The 21,849-nt window shown below is 43.6% G+C and overlaps 1 protein-coding gene across 1 annotated transcript; it reads left to right on the top strand.

Annotated features, from left to right (window-relative positions):
• Nucleotides 1-46: 46 nt before the first annotated feature.
• On the top strand, nt 47-21,536 carry LOC125289500 (phosphatidylinositol transfer protein beta isoform). Its single transcript, XM_048236390.1, has 11 exons — nt 47-121; nt 4,018-4,048; nt 6,365-6,510; nt 7,079-7,170; nt 7,347-7,354; nt 8,841-8,915; nt 9,332-9,415; nt 13,525-13,602; nt 15,873-15,987; nt 16,230-16,348; nt 21,030-21,536. Exons 1-11 carry the CDS (start codon nt 102-104, stop codon nt 21,075-21,077), a joined length of 816 nt encoding a protein of 271 aa, XP_048092347.1. The 5' UTR covers nt 47-101; the 3' UTR covers nt 21,078-21,536.
• The last annotated feature ends 313 nt before the right edge of the window (nt 21,537-21,849 follow it).

The raw sequence follows: 21,849 nt of genomic DNA, 5'->3' as shown, positions 1-21,849 counted from the left end.
TAATTTAGCCAATCATACACTGCAAGGGGCGGAATGGGGGGCTTGTTGATAAGTATACATGACGTCAGCAGTATTGCGCAGCCGCAGGCAAATACGCGAAGATGGTGCTCATCAAGGAATAGTAAGTTTAAAGCTTCTTCTCGTCTTACTTTTAAGCGTATGAAAAGTTGAATCTGACACAAACAGTTTGGGCAAACATAGAGAACTTAGACGTATAATAGTTAGCCGACTTTTTGAGAAGTAACACGTGTAGGTGAAATTGAACTTCACGAATCAGGATGTGGTTTGGGTGTATTCAGCCGGCTCGCTTCGTGTCTGGCCTGCCCACCAGCTTTGACAGAAGTTTGCGTGAAGCAGTTGTTGGTTAAAGTGAGTTGAGCACAGTTACCTTAGGTGCTGTTTTTGTTTTGAACAAACTCTATTTGTTTATTTGACATTCAACCCCTTCCGTTGTTGGTATATAGGAAACACCAGGCAGCAACAAATGACAGGCTAACTTGCTAGCTAGAGCTAGCCAGGTAACAGTGAAGTTCTGCCGTCTGCGTAAACGTGCAGCCAGCATGACGTTCGGTAACTTTATAGTTGTTTGAACTTTAAGTCTGGTAACTTACCCATTTCAGAATAGTCAGAGACTAACTATAAACCAAGACCTTACAGCATGCAGACAGTTCACTTTCATCAGTCTATGCGACGAAAAGACGCCTTTGCTACGGTGATAATCAGGAACTAGCCCTAAGCGTGGCTGTTAGCCGAATATTCCGCTAAAGAAGGTTAACAGCGCTAGTACTAAACATTAGCTGAACTAGTGCTAGCGAGTTTATGAATTAATCATCCACTGTAACTTGCGTGTAGTCTTTGAAAGAAATGTGTTTGATTCTGTGAAAGCACGCAGCTGTCTAGTTACCTGTTTGCCCTGGCCAAGATGATGTCCCTGGAAAGTGTAACGTTATGCTATGAAATTCGCCCAGCAGACAGTGATGACTGATGACTGTGTTCCCTCAGTTTAAGTAGCCAGGTAAATTAATCTGATGACAGTCTGGTTGCCTATTCAGAATCATTCTACCAGAGCCCGTTTACAATTGTCTTTTTAAAATGGAAGGTGTAACCAGTATGAGTACGATTTCTAATAATAATTTAATCATATGTGTAAACAAGACATGGGACAGTGTTCCTAAACAATTTTGCTGTAACACAAATGTTCATGATTGAGTGATGCAATCTCTGTATTCCCATCAACGTAACATTATGGATCACCTGCAAAGGCTGGCGTTCTGTGCTTTACCTATTGTAATTTGATTAGGTTACACGTAAAAACGGATTGGGAAGCCCAATCTTTATCTCGGCCATGGACATTTCCCTGCTACTGTTGGTTCATACAGCTTCTGGAAATAGTTTGTCCGCAGTTTTTTTTTTATTGATTTTTTTTTTTTTTTTCAATTGATTTTTATTAAGGATTAGCAGAGTTAAATCAACAACCAGATTAGAACTATTTCTTGATATTCTTGATGTTTTTACGGTCATTCTCCCCTCCCCCTCTCCTATAAATCCATGCAACAGACCCCTGCTCAACAGTGTACAGTTACAGTAGCTTAACCTTTCACAGGTGCTTGTCAGGTGGCAAACATGCTCACACCTCACACCTTAGGGGTGAGCATTGCCCTCTGAGAGTTTGCACAGGAAACTCCTAACTGATAGAGCTGCTATCTGATTTAATCAAAATATTGAGGTAGACTAAGAATGCCTCAGATGCTTTGAGGGTTGACCATTTCAACTATCAGTGTATTTATATCCATGGTCATATCCTGAAAGGATATTTGCACCTTAGGAAAAATGATATAACTTCATTTAAACAATATGGAAAAACAATATTGCATCTCTAAACTATTTTTATTTAAAAAAAAATAATGCATTTTTTTTTTTTTTTGTAAAATGGTTTTATGTTATCCTCCCTAGCCTGAATGTCTGGGTTATTTATGGTCACTCTGAAGAATTGATCAGCAACATGGTGCATTTACCGAGGTCTAACTATTTCACAACTTTTCTTCATAACTGTCAAATTTGAGCACTGCACTTTGCCATTCAGTTCTGCTGCAGTGCCCCACCCTTGCAAGCAAACCAGCATGGTGTACTTTGTATGTGTGTTAACTTAGCAGAGATTGTATGTGGCCTTTGGAAACTTGTAATCTCCAATCAGCTGCAGCAGCAGCAGATATGCTTCATAATGTTTATTTCTCAGATCAAATACCAGTTTTTATCCTTTCAAGAGGCACCTTTTATAGTTTGGTTCAGGATGGAGCTGGGCAATAAGGCCATAAAATGAAATCTCTTTTTTGTCCCTTGTTTTAGATTTAAATAATTACTTTTCTCTCTTATTTCTCTCTGAAATAAACATGAATTGAAAATACGTTCTACAATGGCTACAATGCTCTCCTGTTGCTAGGGCTGCATGTGTCCTGTAGGTCATGCCAGCCAATGGCACGCATGCTGCACATGCTCCAGATAGTACGTACAACCAGCAGGCCTACTAAGAAAGGTCAATAGGTGACAATGACACTGTGACTACAATATGGTGACAACATGTGTATTGATTCATTTTTGACAGCTAGCTTTGTGCTTAAAAGGCTACAAGACAGTTTAGACTACAATAGAATGTACCGTAATGTTTCTAAACTATGTCAGCATGTTAATGTGGTACATGAAACTAGAAATAGACTAATGTAAAGTGACCTTGGGGGTTTGAGAAAGACACTATAAAAATAAACATATTATTATTATTAATGATGGATTTCCCACTCACCAATTTACCTGATTCATAGAATGAGATTTACACTGCACAGTTAAACGACAGGGAGAAGGATCCATTAGGACAACATCAATGGCATCACTGTCATTGACTGACATCACAAGAGCACTGTCTGAGAAAGCATCAAACCTGCGCCAATCCTAAATGTCCCATCTTGCAATGTTAACAAAACTGAAGGCGCTTCAAAGTTGGATGGGTTCTTGGCTCACTTCAGCTGTTTATCAGTAAGTAGAAACCTGTCAATTAAGCGTGTTTGTAAATTAAATTCAATTGTAGTCAGTTAGCGATCTAAAGTGAGCTTTTTTAAACTCTCGTATAGTGCACTGAAGGTCATGGTAAGAGTGGTTTTGGAATTATGACGTCAGGACTGTACCATGGCCACACCCTTTGTGGCCGTTGTGGTCCTCAGCGACAGTCAGCAATGCCACATCAGTCCACTTTCCACTTTCTAAGCGTTTGGGGAGCTCAGTGTGCTATAAAACCCTCCAGAACAGGCACAACTGAGTGCAGCTCTCTTTCACCGTCCCTCCACATAACTATCATCATCAACTGTATCTAGGTAGTCGGTGTGTGTGTGTGTGTGTGTGTAAACCAGTGCATAAGGCCTGCTCCCCTGGTCAGACGTAGTGGCCCATTTTTTCTGCAGTCTGTGTGTGATTCTGCACCTTAAATTGGCCAGTGTGCAAAAGAGGGTGGACGAGGAATAGGGTGTTCTAGGCCTGTGATTTGGTCCCTGAAAAGTGACGTGGTGTGGAGAGGTCCCTTTCCCTTTTGGGGAAAGCCTACGAAACCATGCCGTTTTTCCTAAACAATTCAGACATTAGTCATACAGTTCCTTCGCTGAGCTTGTAGTTGAAGTGTCACAGATATTGGCCTAAAATGAAACCAGAGGGTTTCTGTACCATTTGCTTTGATGCACCATGCATGCCTCATTATGGACTCTACACTATGGATACTCATAAAAACAGAGTTAGCCTGTGTGTCTCCGTCAGCGTCCTCAGCAAAATGTCTCCTTGGAAAGTAAAGGCATCGCTGCCTCTCTAGATTTGTTTTCCATGTCATCATCTTGGCAATCACAGGCTCTGAGCTGAGGTTAGCGTCTGGCCTGTTTTGAAAAAACAAAAAGTGTACAGGCATGACTAGCATAATGTATTGAGAGCATTTGAAAATGTGACTAGTCATGATTTAACTGTAATTGTCTTCTATTCTTACAGCCGTGTTGTGTTACCATGCACAGTTGAAGAGGTAAGTGAAATCTTAAACAGCCACACACACACACAGATTTACAAGCAGCTGCATGTTAAGGAGAGTGTAATGGGGTAGCAACTAAACCGGTTATTGTAGCATGTCGTAAATACCCTTGAATGGTCATGCCTCTCTCTTATTTATTTTTTGCTAAGAGCTACGAAACGGTGGAAGGGTCTCGGCTCTCCATACAAGGAGCTGCTATGTAGTCTGGGCAGACAATATCTCTTGATGACCCTGCCCAGCAAAGGATTTGTGGAGTTTTGCGAAGCTCATGTGTAGAGATCCACAAGTCTTTGTGTGTGTGTGTGTGTGTGGATGGGGTGGGGGTTGTTTCCTAAGAAGTGCATTTCAGTCGTAGGTTTTTCAGACCCTCATGAGGAGTGTATTGCACAAGTGGTTCCACTCAGGCCAGCAAGGTTATCTCAGGTCATCGCCATGCTGCTGGCCCCCCTCCGTCTACTGTAATCTCATAGACGTGTTATGCTGTAAAGAGTCCGGAACCAAATGGATTGTAAACCAAAAGGGATGACTATGTGGGCTTTTTTTGGCACTTAACAAACATATTTCCTTGGAAATAATTAATGCAGTCATCAGTTTATTTGTGGAGCTTCAAGCTGGATGCTCACAGTGGCTAGTTACTGTATACTGCATCACATGCTCCTTATTCTCTTTCTTGCTCATGTAAGTTTTTTTATAGTAAGAGTTGGGTCATTAAAATGCCATTTAGGCTAGTGTATATAGAGAGTACAGCATTATGGCCTAGTCTGTGCCAAACCATCAGGAATGTACAGTGTGATCGTATCAACTAAGGCTAGCAGGGTCACCTCAGGTTATGGCCAGTTTATTATATAGCTGTTTATTAGCGAGGAACAAGGCAGATTTGAACACAAAGTGCCATGTTCCACTTGGGGGGGAGAGAAAGGGTATTTCAGGAAATGCCCTTAAAGCAGTAATGCACTATTCATTGAGAACCATAAAAGCAGTTAATTCAGGGTAGAGTCTAAGCTCATGATACACAGGACTTTAGTAGGATAGATGTGATTTCTGTCACTGTATTTCAATTTGACCGTCGGCTCATCTGTTAAAAAAACGACGGCTATGAGTTAGGTGAATTAAAAAAGACATTTCGCTCATGAAAACGTTCTGCTCCTTGTTTTACTCGACTGCTCCACATGGGAAAACAATGGAGCTCTTGTCTGAATCTGTAAAGCCTCTTTTCCCAGCAGCCCCCTCACCTTCCATAACCGACACCCACTTGTTTACATAACTGTGTGTGCACACACACTCAGTCACTCCGTGTTACCATAAGATCCTGAGCCGCACGTGTTATGACCATCAATGCTTTTTGACCATCAATGCTTTATGCCAGTCCCTCTGAATGAAATGCACACTGGTGTCTGTGGCTGAATTACTGGGCTTAAAGAGAAAGGGACTGTTTGTAAACATCAAAGTGTCTGTCTTCTGAGGAATGAATGCCTTTAAACATGCAATAACCTCAGCACAGCAGCTCAGGAGTTATTTTTGCAGCCAGAGCCGCAGAGGAGAAACCACTGCTCACTTCCGACTCGAGATTGATGCAACGATAAATGTGCCTCTCCTAAGAACTAGTGACTCATCACTCTCGGGCTGATTCACGTGCGGCTGGCAAATTCCAGATGACACAAACACGTTAGAATAACACAAACATATTAAAAGGTTATCAGCATCACAAACGGGTTTAAAGGCCAAGCCTGGGTTGGCTGCACCAGCGAACTATTGGTTCACTGACTGTGTGTGTTTGTGCTGTCGTTCTCTCATCAAAGATGTTGTTTTCTTGCTAAGAGGAAAATTGCCGGCTGAATCACTGACAAGCCACAGCTCGTTTCTTCCCTTTAGCTCACTAACAGTAGTCTTGCAATAGGCAAATGAGCTTACATAATGTTCCTTCTCACTCAAGCAGGACCCCACCCTCTCGGTCTGTCTTAATAAACTCCAGTCCTCACCTCGCCGAGTGGGCATAAATGCAAGCTGCGTCTGAGTCAGAGCTTTGCTCTGTGGCCACTAGATGGCACCCTTTGACTGTCTAGTTGTGTCCCCACCACGCTCCAGCATCCTCTGCCAAATGTCATATTCCATGTCCATTAAAACATACTCCTTAACAACCCCTAGGTTATTTAGTTGTATGTAACCTGAAAATCGTCGGATTTGTACACAAACTCTCGAATCAGGATTCCCACCTTTCTGTCTCATTTCTTCACAATGCAACTGTGTGTTCACTGCATGCACACAAGTCATTCAATCTGTGCATGTGTGTGTCTCTCTGCCTGTGTTCAGTACCAAGTGGGGCAGCTGTACTCGGTAGCAGAGGCCAGTAAGAATGAGACCGGTGGAGGGGAGGGCATCGAGGTGCTTAAGAATGAGCCCTACGTGAAGGACGGAGAGAAGGGCCAGTACACGCACAAAATCTACCACCTGAAAAGGTACACGCATGCACACACACGCTACACACATGCACACACACGCTACACACACGCTACACACACGCTACACACATGCTACACACATGCACACACACACACATGCACACACGCGCTACACACATGCACACGCTACATACACGCTACACTACACACATGCACACACGCTGCACACATGCACACACGCTACACACATGCACACACGCTACACACATCATATGAAGAGACACACGTGCACAGTGTATCGTATGGAGATTTAATGCAGACATTACGAAGAACCAGCTATGACAAGATTTATTGTAAAAAGCACAAATAAATTCTTTCTATATGTTTTACCTGCAGGTCTGTAGATTGTAAGTGCTCCTTTTATAATTTATACCCAGGGGTGGCAGATTAGCCCAAAGGTTAGGCAGCCGCGCTGGTCACCAGAGGGTTGCTGGTTCGAATCCCAGGTGGGATTCAGCGTAGTTAGTTTAGCCCTTAGTCTTATAAACCATATTCAGTAGAGATACTGGAGCCCATCTTTTGCAATCGCTGTGCAAAACTATTGGATGTGTGTTTTGTTTCACAGTAAAGTGCCAGCCTTCGTGAAAATGATTGCACCAGAAGGGTCTCTCGTGTTCCACGAGAAGGCCTGGAATGCGTACCCATACTGTCGGACCAGTGAGTAACTTGTGCCGTTTTTTTGTTGTTGTTGTTGTAATTTTATCTCCTTCCGTTGCACCTCACTAGCAGATAAAGAATTGAATTCCTGGTTATTTTTAGCATGTCGTTTGGTTCTATTCTAACGGTCTGTTTGTTTGTCTTTTGTTTTTGCATGCCTCCATTGTTTGCTGCAGTTGTAACGGTAAGTGGGTTTGAAAAGGAATGTGTATGTTTGTGTGTGTGGGTGTGTTTGTGCTTATGTGCAGCCGTGTGTAGTGGCGTCATCATTTCCTCATTGGAATGCGCCTGTAGACATATCAGGGTGTGTCATTTAATGCGTTTCATTCAGCACACTGTCACCTTGTTTTACCTGATCTGTGTGTGTGTGAGTGTGTGCACGTGTGTGAGTGTGTGCACGCACGTGTACACATCGTGTGTCCACTCACATAATTTAAAAACTATAGTTCCGGTTTAATTCAGATTTTCCCACAATACAAGGTAGAAGGTCAACATACCTCAGTCCTTGTGTATTATCTTGATGCTAGATTTTGTATTCGATTGACCAGAGGGTCTGCAGTGTCCTGAATACTGCTGCGTTTATTGGTATTGTTATTGTTTTTCTTCTTCAACTGCTGTGACCACTCAATGAGCTGTCTTAATGTGATGATAGTTGGACCTATATTCAAAGATTCAAAGTCTCCTACATGGAGATACTATTATAAAATATGTAGTGCTAGTGCATTGGCACATTTGTTGCCCACTTATTGTGCACTGGTGTCCTGAGAGATCCCCAACTATGTATAAAGATAAGGAAAGAAAGATTTAACAGGATTTAATAACTAGTGAAGATGTGTGTTAAAGTGTGTGTGACCAGTGATGTAGTCTAGTTAGCTGTAGAGGGTATACTGTGATGTAGTCTAGTTAGCTGTAGTGGGTATACTGTGGTCTAGTTAACGGTAGTGGGAATACTGTGGTGTAGTCTAGTTAGCTGTAGTGGGTATACTGTGGTGTAGTCTAGTTAGCTGTAGTGGGTATACTGTGGTGTAGTCTAGTTAGCTGTAGTGGGTATACTGTAATCAACCCCAAATGTTAATACGTATCCATGCCTATTTTAAGTGGGTATACTGAGATGGTGATGCTTTTTAAGTGGGTATACTGCGTAGTCCTGCCACATCACATAGACTACACCACTGTGTGTGATGGCTCCTCAGTCTCTGTTTTAGCATGCGGCTACAGAGGTGTCTACCTCACCTCAGTGGTCTGAACATTCACATTGTCTTGACCCCATTGTTGTCATACTGAAAGTTCACCACTGCGTGGTTTATGTTTGCCTTTCTACCTACTGTGCCCATGACGCAGTGCCGTGGCTGTGAAAGGCTTGCACTGTTAGGTTCCAGCTTGTTACACTGATATAATCCTGTTTATGCTGATAAGCCTGCCTCTGAGCACGCTCGAGCACATGGGACTCGTTGTGTTGACAACCACTTCAGCAGCAGCTTTGAAGAAGGCAAAAATCCAAGATTGTGTCAAAATCGTCAACAGCAAAATCCCTTTAAATCGGTAATCCTCGTCTGAAGAACAGGGCCCTTGTTTAAATATAGAAGTGATTTAAAGTAAGTTTTTTTTTTTACCTTAAACACAGTCACGTCCAGATTAATTTAACCTCAACTGGTTCTGTTCCTCTACAGAATGAATACATGAAAGATGACTTCTTCATCAAAATTGAGACCTGGCATAAGCCTGATCTCGGAACAGTTGAAAATGTAAGTCCATGTACAGATGAGGTTAAGTCTGTATTTTTCTTAAAGTTATAGGCTATATACTAATGATTACTGTTAATATCACAAGTGACATTTAAAAGAGTTCAGTTTTCTCCATAAATCAAACCATTTAGAGGGATGCTAATTCTTCCCACAGTGGAGGATTTTGCAGTGTTACAGCAGTGAATAGAATAATGCAAAAGCTTAATGGGGGGAATATATTAACATACTACAATTTAAATTGTCTTGAATTACTGAAGTGATGATGAATGATGTTAAAATGTGTTCACTACATATGATTGCCGACCGACTGCACTAATACCTGACTGTGTACTAGGACACCTAAAAGAGGCTTGCACTGCATGTGACTTGCCTAATATAACAAGTCTGTAGGTAATGAATGATGTTTCCTTATCCAGGTCCATAAACTCGACAACGCAACATGGAAGTCGGTGGAGGTGGTGCCTATTGACATCGCCGACAGAGATCAAGTGGCCCCCGGAGTAAGTAGCTCTGCCCTCACTCCAGATACATGGAATCACTCACATCCTTTAAAAAGCAGCAGTCTATCTCTCTCTCTCTCTCTCTCTCTCTCTCTCTCTCTCTCTGTCTCTCTCTCAATTCAATTTTCAATTCAATTCAACAAGCTTTATTGGCATGAATGTAAATTTTACAGTGTTGCCAAAGCATTCAATACAACAATAATAGTAATATAGATAATAATAATACTAATAATAATCATGATGATGATGATAATGAGGATAAAAAAATAACACCTGGCTATTGAATGAACAGAAAAAAATATGGATTATTATGTTATTGATCATGTAACATGGGCTGTTCTCTCAGGTTGTGGCAGGATTGGATGTACTCAGCAGCTAAGTGGACACAACTGTCTACTTCCCTCTCTCGGTCTCTCTCTTTCTCTCTCTCTCTCTCGCTTAGCATTCAATGCTTGTTTGTTTGTTTTCCCCTTGGCTCTATGCTTGTTTTATATTCAGGGTTCCCATGGGTCATGGAATTTCTGTAATATCATGGCATTTTAGAAATTCTATTCCAGACATGGAAAGTCAGGGAATTGTATAATTTAGGGGGCAAAGTCATGGAATATCAGGGAATTTTGTTGTAGCAGTTTAACATTTACTTGTTAAAGCACACTAATACAAATATATTTACATTCAGAATTGGTGTATAGCTGGTTATTAGCTGTACTGCTTGCTTGAGTAGTAGTGGTTAGTCCAACTTTGTTTATTCAATACCCCTTTATCCATCTGCCGCTCTATAAAAGTAAAAGATTATTTTACTGTTCTGAAATCTTTGGTCGGTATATTGGACCCTTCATTATAGGTCATGGAAATTCAGTTTTTTTGTCAGGGAAAAGTCATGGAATTTTACATTTCACTTAGAGTGGGAACCCTGAAGTCACTCTGGTTCTGGTTGTGTATTTAAGACTAGCCTCTCTGTCATTTCTTGACCTCAGGCCAGCCCTGAGCCTGTGCCCTAATCTGTGCTGTGCTTTAGATCATGCTAGCAAACACATGATCTGCTATACGTCAACACATCTGCTCATGGGTGTAGCACCCATGCTTATTTTTATTCATCACATGCAGATTATGTGTTGATGCCATCATGTGGTTAGTTATAGTCATAACATGTATAAAATGGGTCTCTCTGTTTGCCTGCTACATTGCACTTTGGAGGTAAATGGAAGCAAATCTTTAATGGGGAATTCATAGGTTAGAGGTAAGGGTCCTTTAAATTATACAGTAGTCAACAGTTTAAAGGCAAATAGTGTGTGTGTGTGTGTGCGTGTGTGTGTGTGAGAAACACCATCTCAGAGCTAGGCTATATAGGTGCAGACTACTCGTATTCATATTTGGTAGCCTAGGACACGTACACAGGTTGGTAGTAAGAGGGCTGCAACTACTTGGGATGGCCAAAGGAAGGGCTAAACAGCTTGCAAAGTACTGTGCCATCTCTGCTATTATTGGCCGCCGCCACATATGGCGGAGATGTTGCTACTTATACCCTTAAGAACTGAGTATTGTGCTTAAGTTATATATCACTTAAGTTAAGTGATATTGTGAAGACCTGGTGCATGCTACTGGTCCATAGATTTGCATATGTATTGTACTGCATTCTTAATATTTGTGTCCCTGTACCATTTTCTTCATGTGGACATAAATAAATGTGTGTGTGTGTGTGTGTGTGTGTGTGTGTGTGTGAGGTGTGTGAGAGAGAGAGAGAAGAGACACGCTTGATGAGCATGTAGTAGACTTGTGCCTTTCTGTCTGAGGACTGCAATTCAGGATTTCCCCAGCAGGTTGTGCTGTTTTTCTAGTGTAAGGACAAGGGCTCATGAAGAGTTATTTTGTGAATTACTTTGGTGTCCGTTTCACATTCATCATTTCATCATAAAGGCTTGCTTTTAGTTCAGGCATCTGACAGATTTTATTAAATCCGTTTACTTAAAGGACATGGCAAAATATGCTTGGTTACAAAGCCTTTTGTGTTAATTGAAGGCATGAAAGGTTTTCAGTCATCACGGATCTTGACCTGTATTTGATGTTTGAGATAGGAATAGGATTAAGTGAATATGATGTGGTTCAGGAGCTAAAATACTATATAGCAAAATTCCAGCAAAACATTGTGTGTGTTGGAAACCTCATGTATAGGGATTTCGGATTCCCTTCTCCATTGGGCTGTTTCTGACCACTGTTGCATTGGCCAGACACTAACCCTAGCTGACAGTAGCCCCCCCAGCACTACATGTGCGCATTGCAAACCCACAGGAAGGCGTAAAGCCAGGCAGACATTTTCTCCCCAAATCCTTCTTGCTTTCTCTTATTTCAGTAAGTCTTATACCAGCAAGCCCTCCTGTCATGTTGGCATCAAACTCCTCCTCTCTGCCCTGTCCCTCTCCCTGCCACTGGTCTGACAAAAAAGGCTGACCGTCCTTGACCCCCCCCCCCCCCAGCGTCACGTCTCGGAGATGGGATCTGACTACCGGTCAGTGGCGCTGGGGGGCGGCTGTCCGCTCACATGAGCGCCGCCGTTCAGCGGCCGACACCAACGCGAGCTGAGACCCGCAGCGGCCGGCCAAGAGAACAGCGGTCAAAGCCTCCAGCACAAACTGACACATTAGAGCCACTGGAAAGCCATGAGGGGGAGGAATGGCGAGAAATATTTTTGTTTTTCCACCTCAAAGTGTAGTAGAACTCTTAGGTTGCCACTAGTTAGCCACCTTCAGTGTGTATGTGTGTGTGCGTGCGTGTGTGTGGCAGTAAGACACCCTATCTATATTCTAGACCTGTCCGCACAGTGTTGGTGCAGCAATGTAGATGCTTAATGTTTCCATCTACTAGTCTGGCTCTGCTAGAGAGGGGTGGCGATAGAGAAGCCGAGGTGGGGGCAGAGAGTGTGTGTGTGTGTGTGTGTGTGTGTGTGTGTGTGTGTGGTTCTCAGTGGCTAATGAAGCAGTAGTCTTGTAGCTGGTTGCAACAGTGTGTGTCTGTGGGCCCTATCAGTCCATAGCCTGAGGCATGGCCGCCAGCAGCCTACCGAGCTGCACCACCGACCAGTCAGTGAGAGTAATTAAAGCCCCTGCGTGTACACACACACACACACACACACACACATGCTCTTCTCCTTCAACTCAATTCTCATCCTACCTCATTAGTGCAGAGTCACGCATTGTTTTTGGAGGCACTGCACCCTGTCTGTTCTTAAGAAGAGTATGGTGTATTGTGTGTGTGTGTGTGTGTGTCTGTGTCTGTACACACTCACTATACACACACACACTCGTTTAGCTGCCTCCTGTCGACTACTAGCCCTGAAACGCTGCTTTTAGCTTCAGGCACGTCATGATTTATTTACAGTGGCGAAAGCCCCGAGCTGTGCCGAAATGTAAAGCTTTTTCGCTCATCTGTTTTAGTGGCTACCATTTTCTCCCGGCCTCTTTCTCTTGCTCTCCCTCCTCCCTCCTTCTCTCTCCTTCTCTTTCTCTCACTCTCCTATTCATTAAGTTCACTTCTTTCCATCTCTGCTTCTCCATTGCTCCCTTCTTCCTGACTCTCTTTTTCATTTTCTCTCACTCTCTCAGTAAGGAAGCTGTTTAAAACTAGACCTCAATAAGACCTATGTATGTTTTGGTCAGGAAATGCAAACCATTAAGGGCAACATGATTCATACCCCTGGCAAATATTGATTAAATGTTGATTTTCTCTTTCTCTTGACCAATATGTTTTTTTCTGACTGAAAATGACACTGCCACATGGCTAAAGGTTGTAAGACAATGTGGTAGAAACATTGAATCAAAAAAAGAAGCGTTTTCATCCTTTTTTTTAAAACATTTTTATGAAAAGTGGCATGTCCAAAATTAGTCATACCCTTTTTAAATAAAAAGGAATGATTCTTTGCCATCACTCTGGCCTTGTGGGATAGCAAGATAGTAAGAAGCAAGCAAGAAGTCGTAGAACGCATGTCAATATTCATCATGAAACAACCATAATAAATGAATGCATGTGCGCTTTCAAATAAGCCATGGGTTTTATTATATATGTGAACATGGTCCTGATGTCTGTATGCTGTTCTGTCTGTCTGTCTGTTTCAGGACTACAAGGAAGATGAGGACCCAGCACTGTTTAAATCAGCCAAGACTAACCGCGGCCCGCTGGGGCCCAACTGGAAGGTAAGGACCGCTGGGGTGGAGGATCGGCGGGGGGTGGCAGAGTGGGAGTCTGTAAGAGAAAAGGGTTATTATGGGTGTGAATGTCAGTGAGTCCATGAGGGAGAAAGAGGGTGTGAGAACAGGATGAGGTTACGTGTGTGTGTGGGTGTGTGTGTGAGAAGTGTGTGTGTGTGTGTGAGTGTGGTGTGTGTGTGTGTGTGTGTGTGTGTGTGAGCGCGCGAGAGAGAGAGGGTGAGAAGCGAGCGGCAGAAAGTGATGGCGTTGTGGAAGATGTTGGCTGAGGTGTGATGAAGATAAATGGCTCTCTCTCAGCTCTAATTGAGCGTAATAGAAATCACACTGATGGGCTAGATTAGAGCTGCCCTCTGTGGGCCTCTGGGCTGTCTGTGTGCGTGTGTGTGTGTGTGTGTCAGTGTCAGCTGGCTCTCTGCCGTCTATAGAAGAGATGAGCTCTTTTTCAATGAACTATTTTGTTCTTTGCTCTGACAACAGAAGGCACTTGTTGTCTGCTGAGCTCTCCTCCAGTAGTAAATGTCTTGTTTGTAAAACTGATCGTGGCTGAGTAAAACAGAAGTGTATTGTCTAAACAAATACTTATTCTATTTTTTTTTGGAGGTGCCTATGCCTGGGCATCACTCAAAATTAGATCTGTCAGAATGTATGAGGCTTTTACCTTTCAGTTTCTCCGAGTAGCGTGAGCCCTCTCAAGTTGACGGGAGTTTTTATGATAAAGCTCTACCATAAACAGAAGCACATGCAAATTGACAGTCTTTTTACTTTCACATACAGAAATGAATCTGCAGTTGCATTTTGCCAGGCAGAACTCCAACTCTTCAAGCACCAAGCTTTCCACCAAAGTAGTTGAAAGCCTTTTAGATTTTTATTGGGAGCCTTTTTTTAATTAGATGGGATTTTCCCTGCCTCCAGACGGAAAGAAAGCAAGCCGAAACGCCAAAGCAAAACCTCAATTTCTCTGTGCCGACACCTGTGGTCTATCTCCGAGCACACACACACACACACGCCCGTATCGCACCCCGCTTTTTGCCGCACTCCTCAAAACTTCCTCCTTTGAGCGGGAGAGTTGAAAAATGTCACCGCTAAACGTTTTGATGTGGAATCCTTTTTAAGTCGAGTTTCTCTGTTTGGCAGGGACAACTTTTCTGAACCTACTGCAATTTTCCATTTTTTTTGCATTCCTTTTTTTTTAATCCCTCTCTCCCATTTTTTTTTTTTCTCCTTCCTGATGTTCCCCACCCAGCCCCCACCTATAACCCCATCCCCAACACACACATTTTTATTTTTTTCTTTGGTCGTGTTATCAAACGTCAGAGGGATTCTGGTTATTGCAACAGGGAATCAGGCCTTTTATCCCCCCTCGCGTTCCGTAAAAATCAAAATGATTAATTAACCAGGTGCACTCTGGGATGGAGGGAGCACGCGTACAGCCGTGAGGAGCGCGAGAGCAGGGGGGAGGAAAGGGAGAGAGGAGAGATTTAGCGGGTCCCCGTTGTTAATAATGTCAGCGGCGGGCGCGGCTGATCCGCGGTGTTATCGCGTCACGAGCGCCTTTCATCTGCGCTTGCCCGGCCACAAAGGCAGTCCTAGCGGGAGTAGTGTCACAGACGGAGTCATGTGCCGAGAAACGCTCCCCTTTATCAAGAGTTAAACCTCTTTATGCGCTCTCTTCCTTTCACTCTTGCTCGCTCGCTCTCTCTCTCTCTCTCTCTCTCTCTCTCTCTCTCTCTCTCTCTCTCTCTCTCACACACTCTCCCTCTCTCCCTCTGTTTCTCTTTCCCTCTGTTCCTCTCATATCCTTTCTCTCTCTCTCTCTCTCTCGGTCCCTGACGCTGTCTGGATCACCCAGTTTTTCCTTGTTTTTTAATCAGAGATTCACAAAAAACACTCAGCTGTTCCACTCCTGATTATCATTTCACCAAGCATCGCCACCAAAGCATTACCTATTTATTGCGCTTCAGCAGAATGTGATAAGTGGAGCGTTGTGATTGGTCCTTTTTAGGTGGCTGTCTATCAAAGCGTCATGCTGTTTTGTGTTCTCCAGCAGAAGTTGTTATTGAGTGTGAAAGTTTAAATGCTCATGCATTTTAAGCAGTGGCGATTCCTCCCTTGCGTAGCGTGTTTGTCGGCTTCACTGTGATTGTCCCATATGTCATGGGGTCATACAGGGGCCTCTACTACAGACAAATGAGCGCACACGCAGCATGTCTGTAGTGGTGATGTTTTCTTGCTTGTGTTTGTGTGCTTTCTTGCAGAAGGAGCTGGCTAATAAGCCAGACTGCCCCCGCATGTGCGCTTATAAACTGGTCACCGTCAAGTTCAAGTGGTGGGGCCTGCAGAGCAAAGTGGAGAGCTTCATTCACAGAGTGAGTTACCATAGACATGCTCCCCTCGACCTCATATCCTGCCATACTGCTGTGTTCTCTCTCTCCCCTTATCAATGTGTAACTCTCTCTCTCTCTCTCTCTCTCTCTCTCTCTCTCTCTATCTATCTATCTATCTATCTATCTATCTATCTATCTATCTATCTATCTATCTATCTATCTATCTATCTATCTCTCTATCTCTCTATCTCTCTATCTCTCTATCTCTCTATCTATCAATGCAATCAGAGAAGCGGATCTTTACCAACTTTCACCGCCAGCTCTTCTGCTGGATCGATAAGTGGGTGGAGCTCACCATGGAGGACATCAGAAGAATGGAGGCAGAGACGCAGAAAGAGCTGGAGGAGGTACACACACACACACACACACACATATACACACACAAATATATATTCCCTAACAGAGTCCTCTGGAGTTGTTTATGGCATGTGGTGTGTTTGACATCAAAGGGGCCTTTTTGCAAAACACTCTAGCAGGGTATGCTGATGGTCCTGGTTTGGCTAGATTACGACCATAATTTGACTATTCTGTTAAGTGTTAACACATTGCCATAATTTTAATTCTGTTAAGTATCAACATTCTGTGTCACGATCTGATGAATGCCCCAGGCCGAAACGTCATCGCTCAATAAATACTTTAATGTTCAGCCAGAGTGTGTGGCACTTTGCTTTTTCTGAAAGTATCAACATATTACTACAATAAATCCCTAATGGTTTCCCATTGGAACTCCAAAAATGTCTAAATACTCATTTAAAACATATTTGTTGTAGAGTTATGCAAACTGTGATTTGTGCTAAATGAGTGAGTTCCAGTGCCAAATCCATGAGGTGCTAGCATGGCTAGCATGCTGGAGTACTGTGGCTAGGGTACTGAATTCACTGTAAGGATTGTGCAACAGGGGCACTTGGAACCATTCTTTTACTACTGGCTAGAGAGGTGAAGAAGAGAAGCCCTTAAGAATAAGAGGCAAGCAGGAGATCTATGGTAAAGGCAATCTGGAGGTTGTTTTTATCTGATGGGGAGTAGGATAGGTGTCACTATTTGTTACTGTGTTAACTGGGACTGGTGGCTGTTTAAAGTGAGTATTGCTCTGTCCAAATACCCTGTCCAGACAGGCACCGCCTCCCCTCTGAGTTTGGTTCTATATTCTGCACCCAGAGGTTCGACCTCCTCATGATTTCCCGTAATAGATCTTCAGAGATTAAGGCTCTGCTAACTCTGTATAGAACTAATACTGGTAAAGAGTTCTGTTGTAACGGGATACTTCAACATGGACAACAGTGGAAACGAGGTTCATGAGAGACCATCATCAGTTTTCAGATCTCCTCTTCAGCTCTGCGTCTGATCATTTTCCCAAAGCTAAATAATCAGCTCTATAATCAGCCCCAGTCTTGCCATCCATCCATCCATGCCACTGTAAGCTTTCAGAATCTGCCAATTACCCGCAGTGTAATTTCACTGCCATTCCATGTAATGAAGTCTATATTTTTGTTACTACTGATTTTCTCCTAACCACAATCATTAAAATGCAGCAAATGTAATTAATCCTTCCTCTGTGATTTTTATCTGTTCGTCAATGTGTAATTATGTTGCTGCCGTACTCTTAAGTGCTTCATTAGGCCCAGAGCAAGAAAATGAGATGACTGTTGGATCACTGTATTTGTGGTTTTTGGGGAAGGGAGGTTGCACTTGAAGCCATAAAAAGCCATTCTGTTCATCAATAGTTTGTTTTCATTGAGTAACTTCGGAATAACACTTGTAATGTGAGTAGCTCTTACCAGTGTTTTTCTAGCTCCAGTAGTCTAGCATTACTTTAGGCATTAGTCCACCTCTCTTCCCCATTCCAGCCACTGATGTCTACTAACTCCCAGCTAGAGTGGAGCTGCTGAGCATTTCGCTGCCTGCCTCTCTCTCTCTCTCTCTCTCTCTCTCTCTCTCTCTCTCTCTCTCTCTCTCTCTCTCTCTCTCTCTCTCTCTCCTCTCCATCCTCTCTCTCTCTCTCTCTCTCTCCATCCTGTTAAGTAGTCAGTCAGAATGTTAATAAACGCTGTTGTTTGTTCTTCCTCTGTCTCAGATGAATGTCATCGTTCATTCATTTTATTTGAGTAAATGGCCCGTGTAGTATTCATTTCGAATTGCCCATATCATTCTCGAGATAATAAAATCTCACTGTTCAGTGGGTTGTTGAGTGGACAGAACGGGGATTCACTGTGCATGAATGGTTAATTGAGTGAATGGACATATGAGATGAATGGATGAATGGGGTGTTGCATGAGCATAGGTAGCGTCACTGTTGGTGGTTGTATCTGTGTACCAAGAGTTGTATGTATGGGGAAGGCCAGGGGTCTTTTCATTTTGTTAGCCACTAACCCGCCTTATCTCTCTGCTTCTGCCACAACATAGGATGGTTGTCAGGTGTTTGTATGTGACGATGCGTTGATGTGTTTGTGCATGAGCATCCTGTGGGTGTGTGTATAAAAGTGTGTGTTTTGGCACAGGCTGCCAGGAAAAAAAGAAGAAAACAATCTTGATGTTCCTTGAAGGCTCATTAACATACAAATGGAATTCTGCACTGGAAGAAGCACCTGCGCCATGATTGCAAATGAGAGTGTGTGTGTGTGTGTGTGTGTGTGTGTGAGAGTGTGAGAGAGAGAGAGAGAGAGAGAAGTTGGGAGATGAAGGAGTAATGGAGGTGAGGTTGTGGAACCTGTAGAAAACTGAGGGCTCCTTCTCGTTCAGTCGCCTCAGCATGGTCCGATCGTCAGGTCTTGTCTCATATCCAACCTCTACTTGGGCTTTTTTCCGTAAGCGGTTGGCCATGAAGAGTCTGGAGTGCAGCTTCTCAAAACTTAACACGAGCTCAGACTCTCCTCGAATCACTAAATTCAGTAACTCAAAGCCCTTCTCTTCTGCCTCGTCTACTAAAAAAGCTGCTTAAAGCTGAACTATGCGTCTAAGCTAAGCAGACTTAGGAGTTATTTGATTAACATTGCGAAAATGTTTCACATATATCACATATGTCTTTACAGTCTTACTGCATTATTCTCCTTCTCTCCTCCTCCTCCTCCTCCTCCTCCCTCTCCTCCTCCTCCTCCTCCTCCTCTCCTCCTCCTCCTCCTCCCTCTCCTCCTCCTCCCTCCTCCTCCTCCTCCCTCTCCTCCTCCTCCTCTCCTCCTCTCCTCCTCCTCCTCCTCCTCCTCCTCCTCCCTCTCCTCCTCCTCCTCCTCCTCCCTCCTCCTCCTCCTCCTCCTCTCCCTCCCTCTCCTCCTCCTCCTCCTCCTCCTCCCTCCTTGCTCACCCCAGTATTGTTTGTTTTTCCTTCTTTCCCTCCGCGCACTCGCTCTGTATTCTGTCCAGCCCCTGCCCTCCATGTGTTATTCATTTTGAAAAGTAGAAAGCGGCCGACCCGTGCAGAGTGCCTACCTCGGAGTTGGCGTAGTCGGCAGGATTCTGGCAGTGCCAGTGCAGGCCCTTTGATGGGCCGAGAAGTCAAGAGAGCCAAAGATTTAAAACGCCTGGCATGCCCTCCAGAATGAAGCCGGTGAGGGGATTTTAATCAACATTTTTTGCATTATTAAGAAGCTGACTGTCTTAAGTCTAGCTTCTCTACAAAGTGCCACAGACATCACTCCATATGTCTGTTTTCAAGGGCATTATCTCTACAGCTGACAAACCACCTCCCCACCAACTCTGTTGTCCCCAGACTAGACAATTGATTCCCTCCGCCATAGTATGTTAAGTAGTCAGTCAGAATGTTAATAAACGCTGTTGTTTGTTCTTCCTCTGTCTCAGATGAATGTCATCGTTCGTTCATTTTTATTTGAGTAAATGGTCCGTGTAGTATTCATTTCGAATTGCCCATTTCATTCTCGAGATAATAAAATCTCACTGGTCAGTGGGTTGTTGAGTGGACAGAACGGGGATTCACTGTGCATGAATGGTTAATTGAGTGAATGGGCATATGAGATGAATGGATGAATGGGGTGTTGCATGAGCATAGGTAAACGTCACTGTTGGTGGTTGTATCTGTGTACCAAGAGTTGTATGTATGGGGAAAGCCAGGAGTCTTTTCATTTTGTTAGCCACTAACCCGCCTTATCTCTCTGTGCTTCTGCCACAACATAGGATGGTTGTCAGGTGTTTGTGTGTGACGACGTGTTGATGTGTTTGTGCGTGAGCATCCTGTGGGTGTGTGTATAAAAGTGTGTGTTTTGGCACAGGCTGCCAGGAAAAAAAGAAGAAAACAATCTTGATGTTCCTTGAAGGCTCATTAACATACAAATGGAATTCTGCACTGGAAGAAGCACCTGCGCCATGATTGCAAATGAGAGAGAGTGTGTGTGTGTGTGTGTGTGTGTGTGTGAGTGTGAGAGAGAGAGAAGTTGGGAGATTAAGGAGTAATGGAGGTGAGGTTGTGGAACCTGTAGAAAACTGAGGGCTCCTTCTCGTTCAGTCGCCTCAGCATGGTCCGATCGTCAGGTCTTGTCTCATATCCAACCTCTACTTGGGCTTTTTTCCGTGGCGGTTGGCCATGAAAAGAGTCTGGAGTGCAGCTTCTCAAAACTTAACACGAGCTCAGACTCTCCTCGAATCACTAAATTCAGTAACTCAAAGCCCTTCTCTTCTGCCTCGTCTACTAAAGAAAACGCTGCTTAAAGCTGAACTATGCGTCTAAGCTAAGCAGACTTAGGAGTTATTTGATTAACATTGCGAAAATGTTTCTGAAAAAAGGACCTATTTGATATCATTAATATCACATATGTCTTTACAGTCTTACTGCATTATTCGGGAACCTTGCTAAAAAGAACGTGTTTGCGTTACTTATCAGCACCCCCGAAGACCGTCGAGTTGCAGCAGCCTGCTTTTACACTGCAGAATTCCAGTTTTTGCCATGCCCTCACATAACAAGCGTCATTGGTGGATATTCATTGTATTGTTTGTCGGTTATCTCTATATAAGGACTGCCACCTCCCTCTATCTCACTTCCTTCTCCCTCCTCTTGTACATCCTGTCTGTTCTCTATCTCAGCTTCGCAGAAAGGGTCAAGTGCGAGGAACCAGCGCTGCCGACGAATGAGACCAACATCTCCCCATGACTGCGACCATGATACGAAAACGCCTACAAGATCTCCCAAGACAACCTATCGCAGAGCTCCTTTACTTCCTCCCACCCAATCAAGAAGGAGAGGAACTGGGCTCGTCACTGTCGATCATTAGAACAGGTCCCCGACAATTGACCCAATCACTACCAACCTCTGTCGACAGAATAATCAGTGCTTTGAGAATGACAGAGAATGGTTCTTTTACCCAACGGCCTGCATTAGAACTGCCTTCTCTTCTCCTCCCCCTTGTCCAGTCCAGTCCTCACTTCATTCCAGAGGCAGATCGCAGGCTGACCGTAAGGAAAAAGAACACAACCAAAAACAATGGTCTCCTACCACAGACATCTCACAGCACGGCTTTCCTTTTGGCTTATATCAGAGCAAGCCCTCTGAAAATTTAATCCAGACTTTAGCTAGTTGCTTTTACTATCCCCCTCCCCAAGTATATATTAATTTGTTTGTTCTTGTTCATTCCGCTAGGGGCAAGTCCTTGCTCTTCATGTCTGTGTCCCGTTTTTCTCCTCCGTACCCTGTTTTTTTTTTTTTTTTTTTTGCCAGAGGTGACGTGCAAAATGTATTTTCTCTGGGCAGGGTAGAACTTGTGGGGCGTCGTCGGGTTTTTTCCCCTCTCCCCTCACATCCCTGCTCTCGTGTCCTCTCCTGCCTCAGCATTCATTAAGAGATTACTGTCTCACCACACACACACACACACACACACACACACACACACACTCACACTCCCAGGTG

Source organism: Alosa alosa, chromosome 24 (assembly GCF_017589495.1).
Source record: "Alosa alosa isolate M-15738 ecotype Scorff River chromosome 24, AALO_Geno_1.1, whole genome shotgun sequence".
Taxonomy (NCBI): domain Eukaryota; kingdom Metazoa; phylum Chordata; class Actinopteri; order Clupeiformes; family Clupeidae; genus Alosa; species Alosa alosa.
This window is presented reverse-complemented; position numbering and strand designations above follow the sequence as displayed.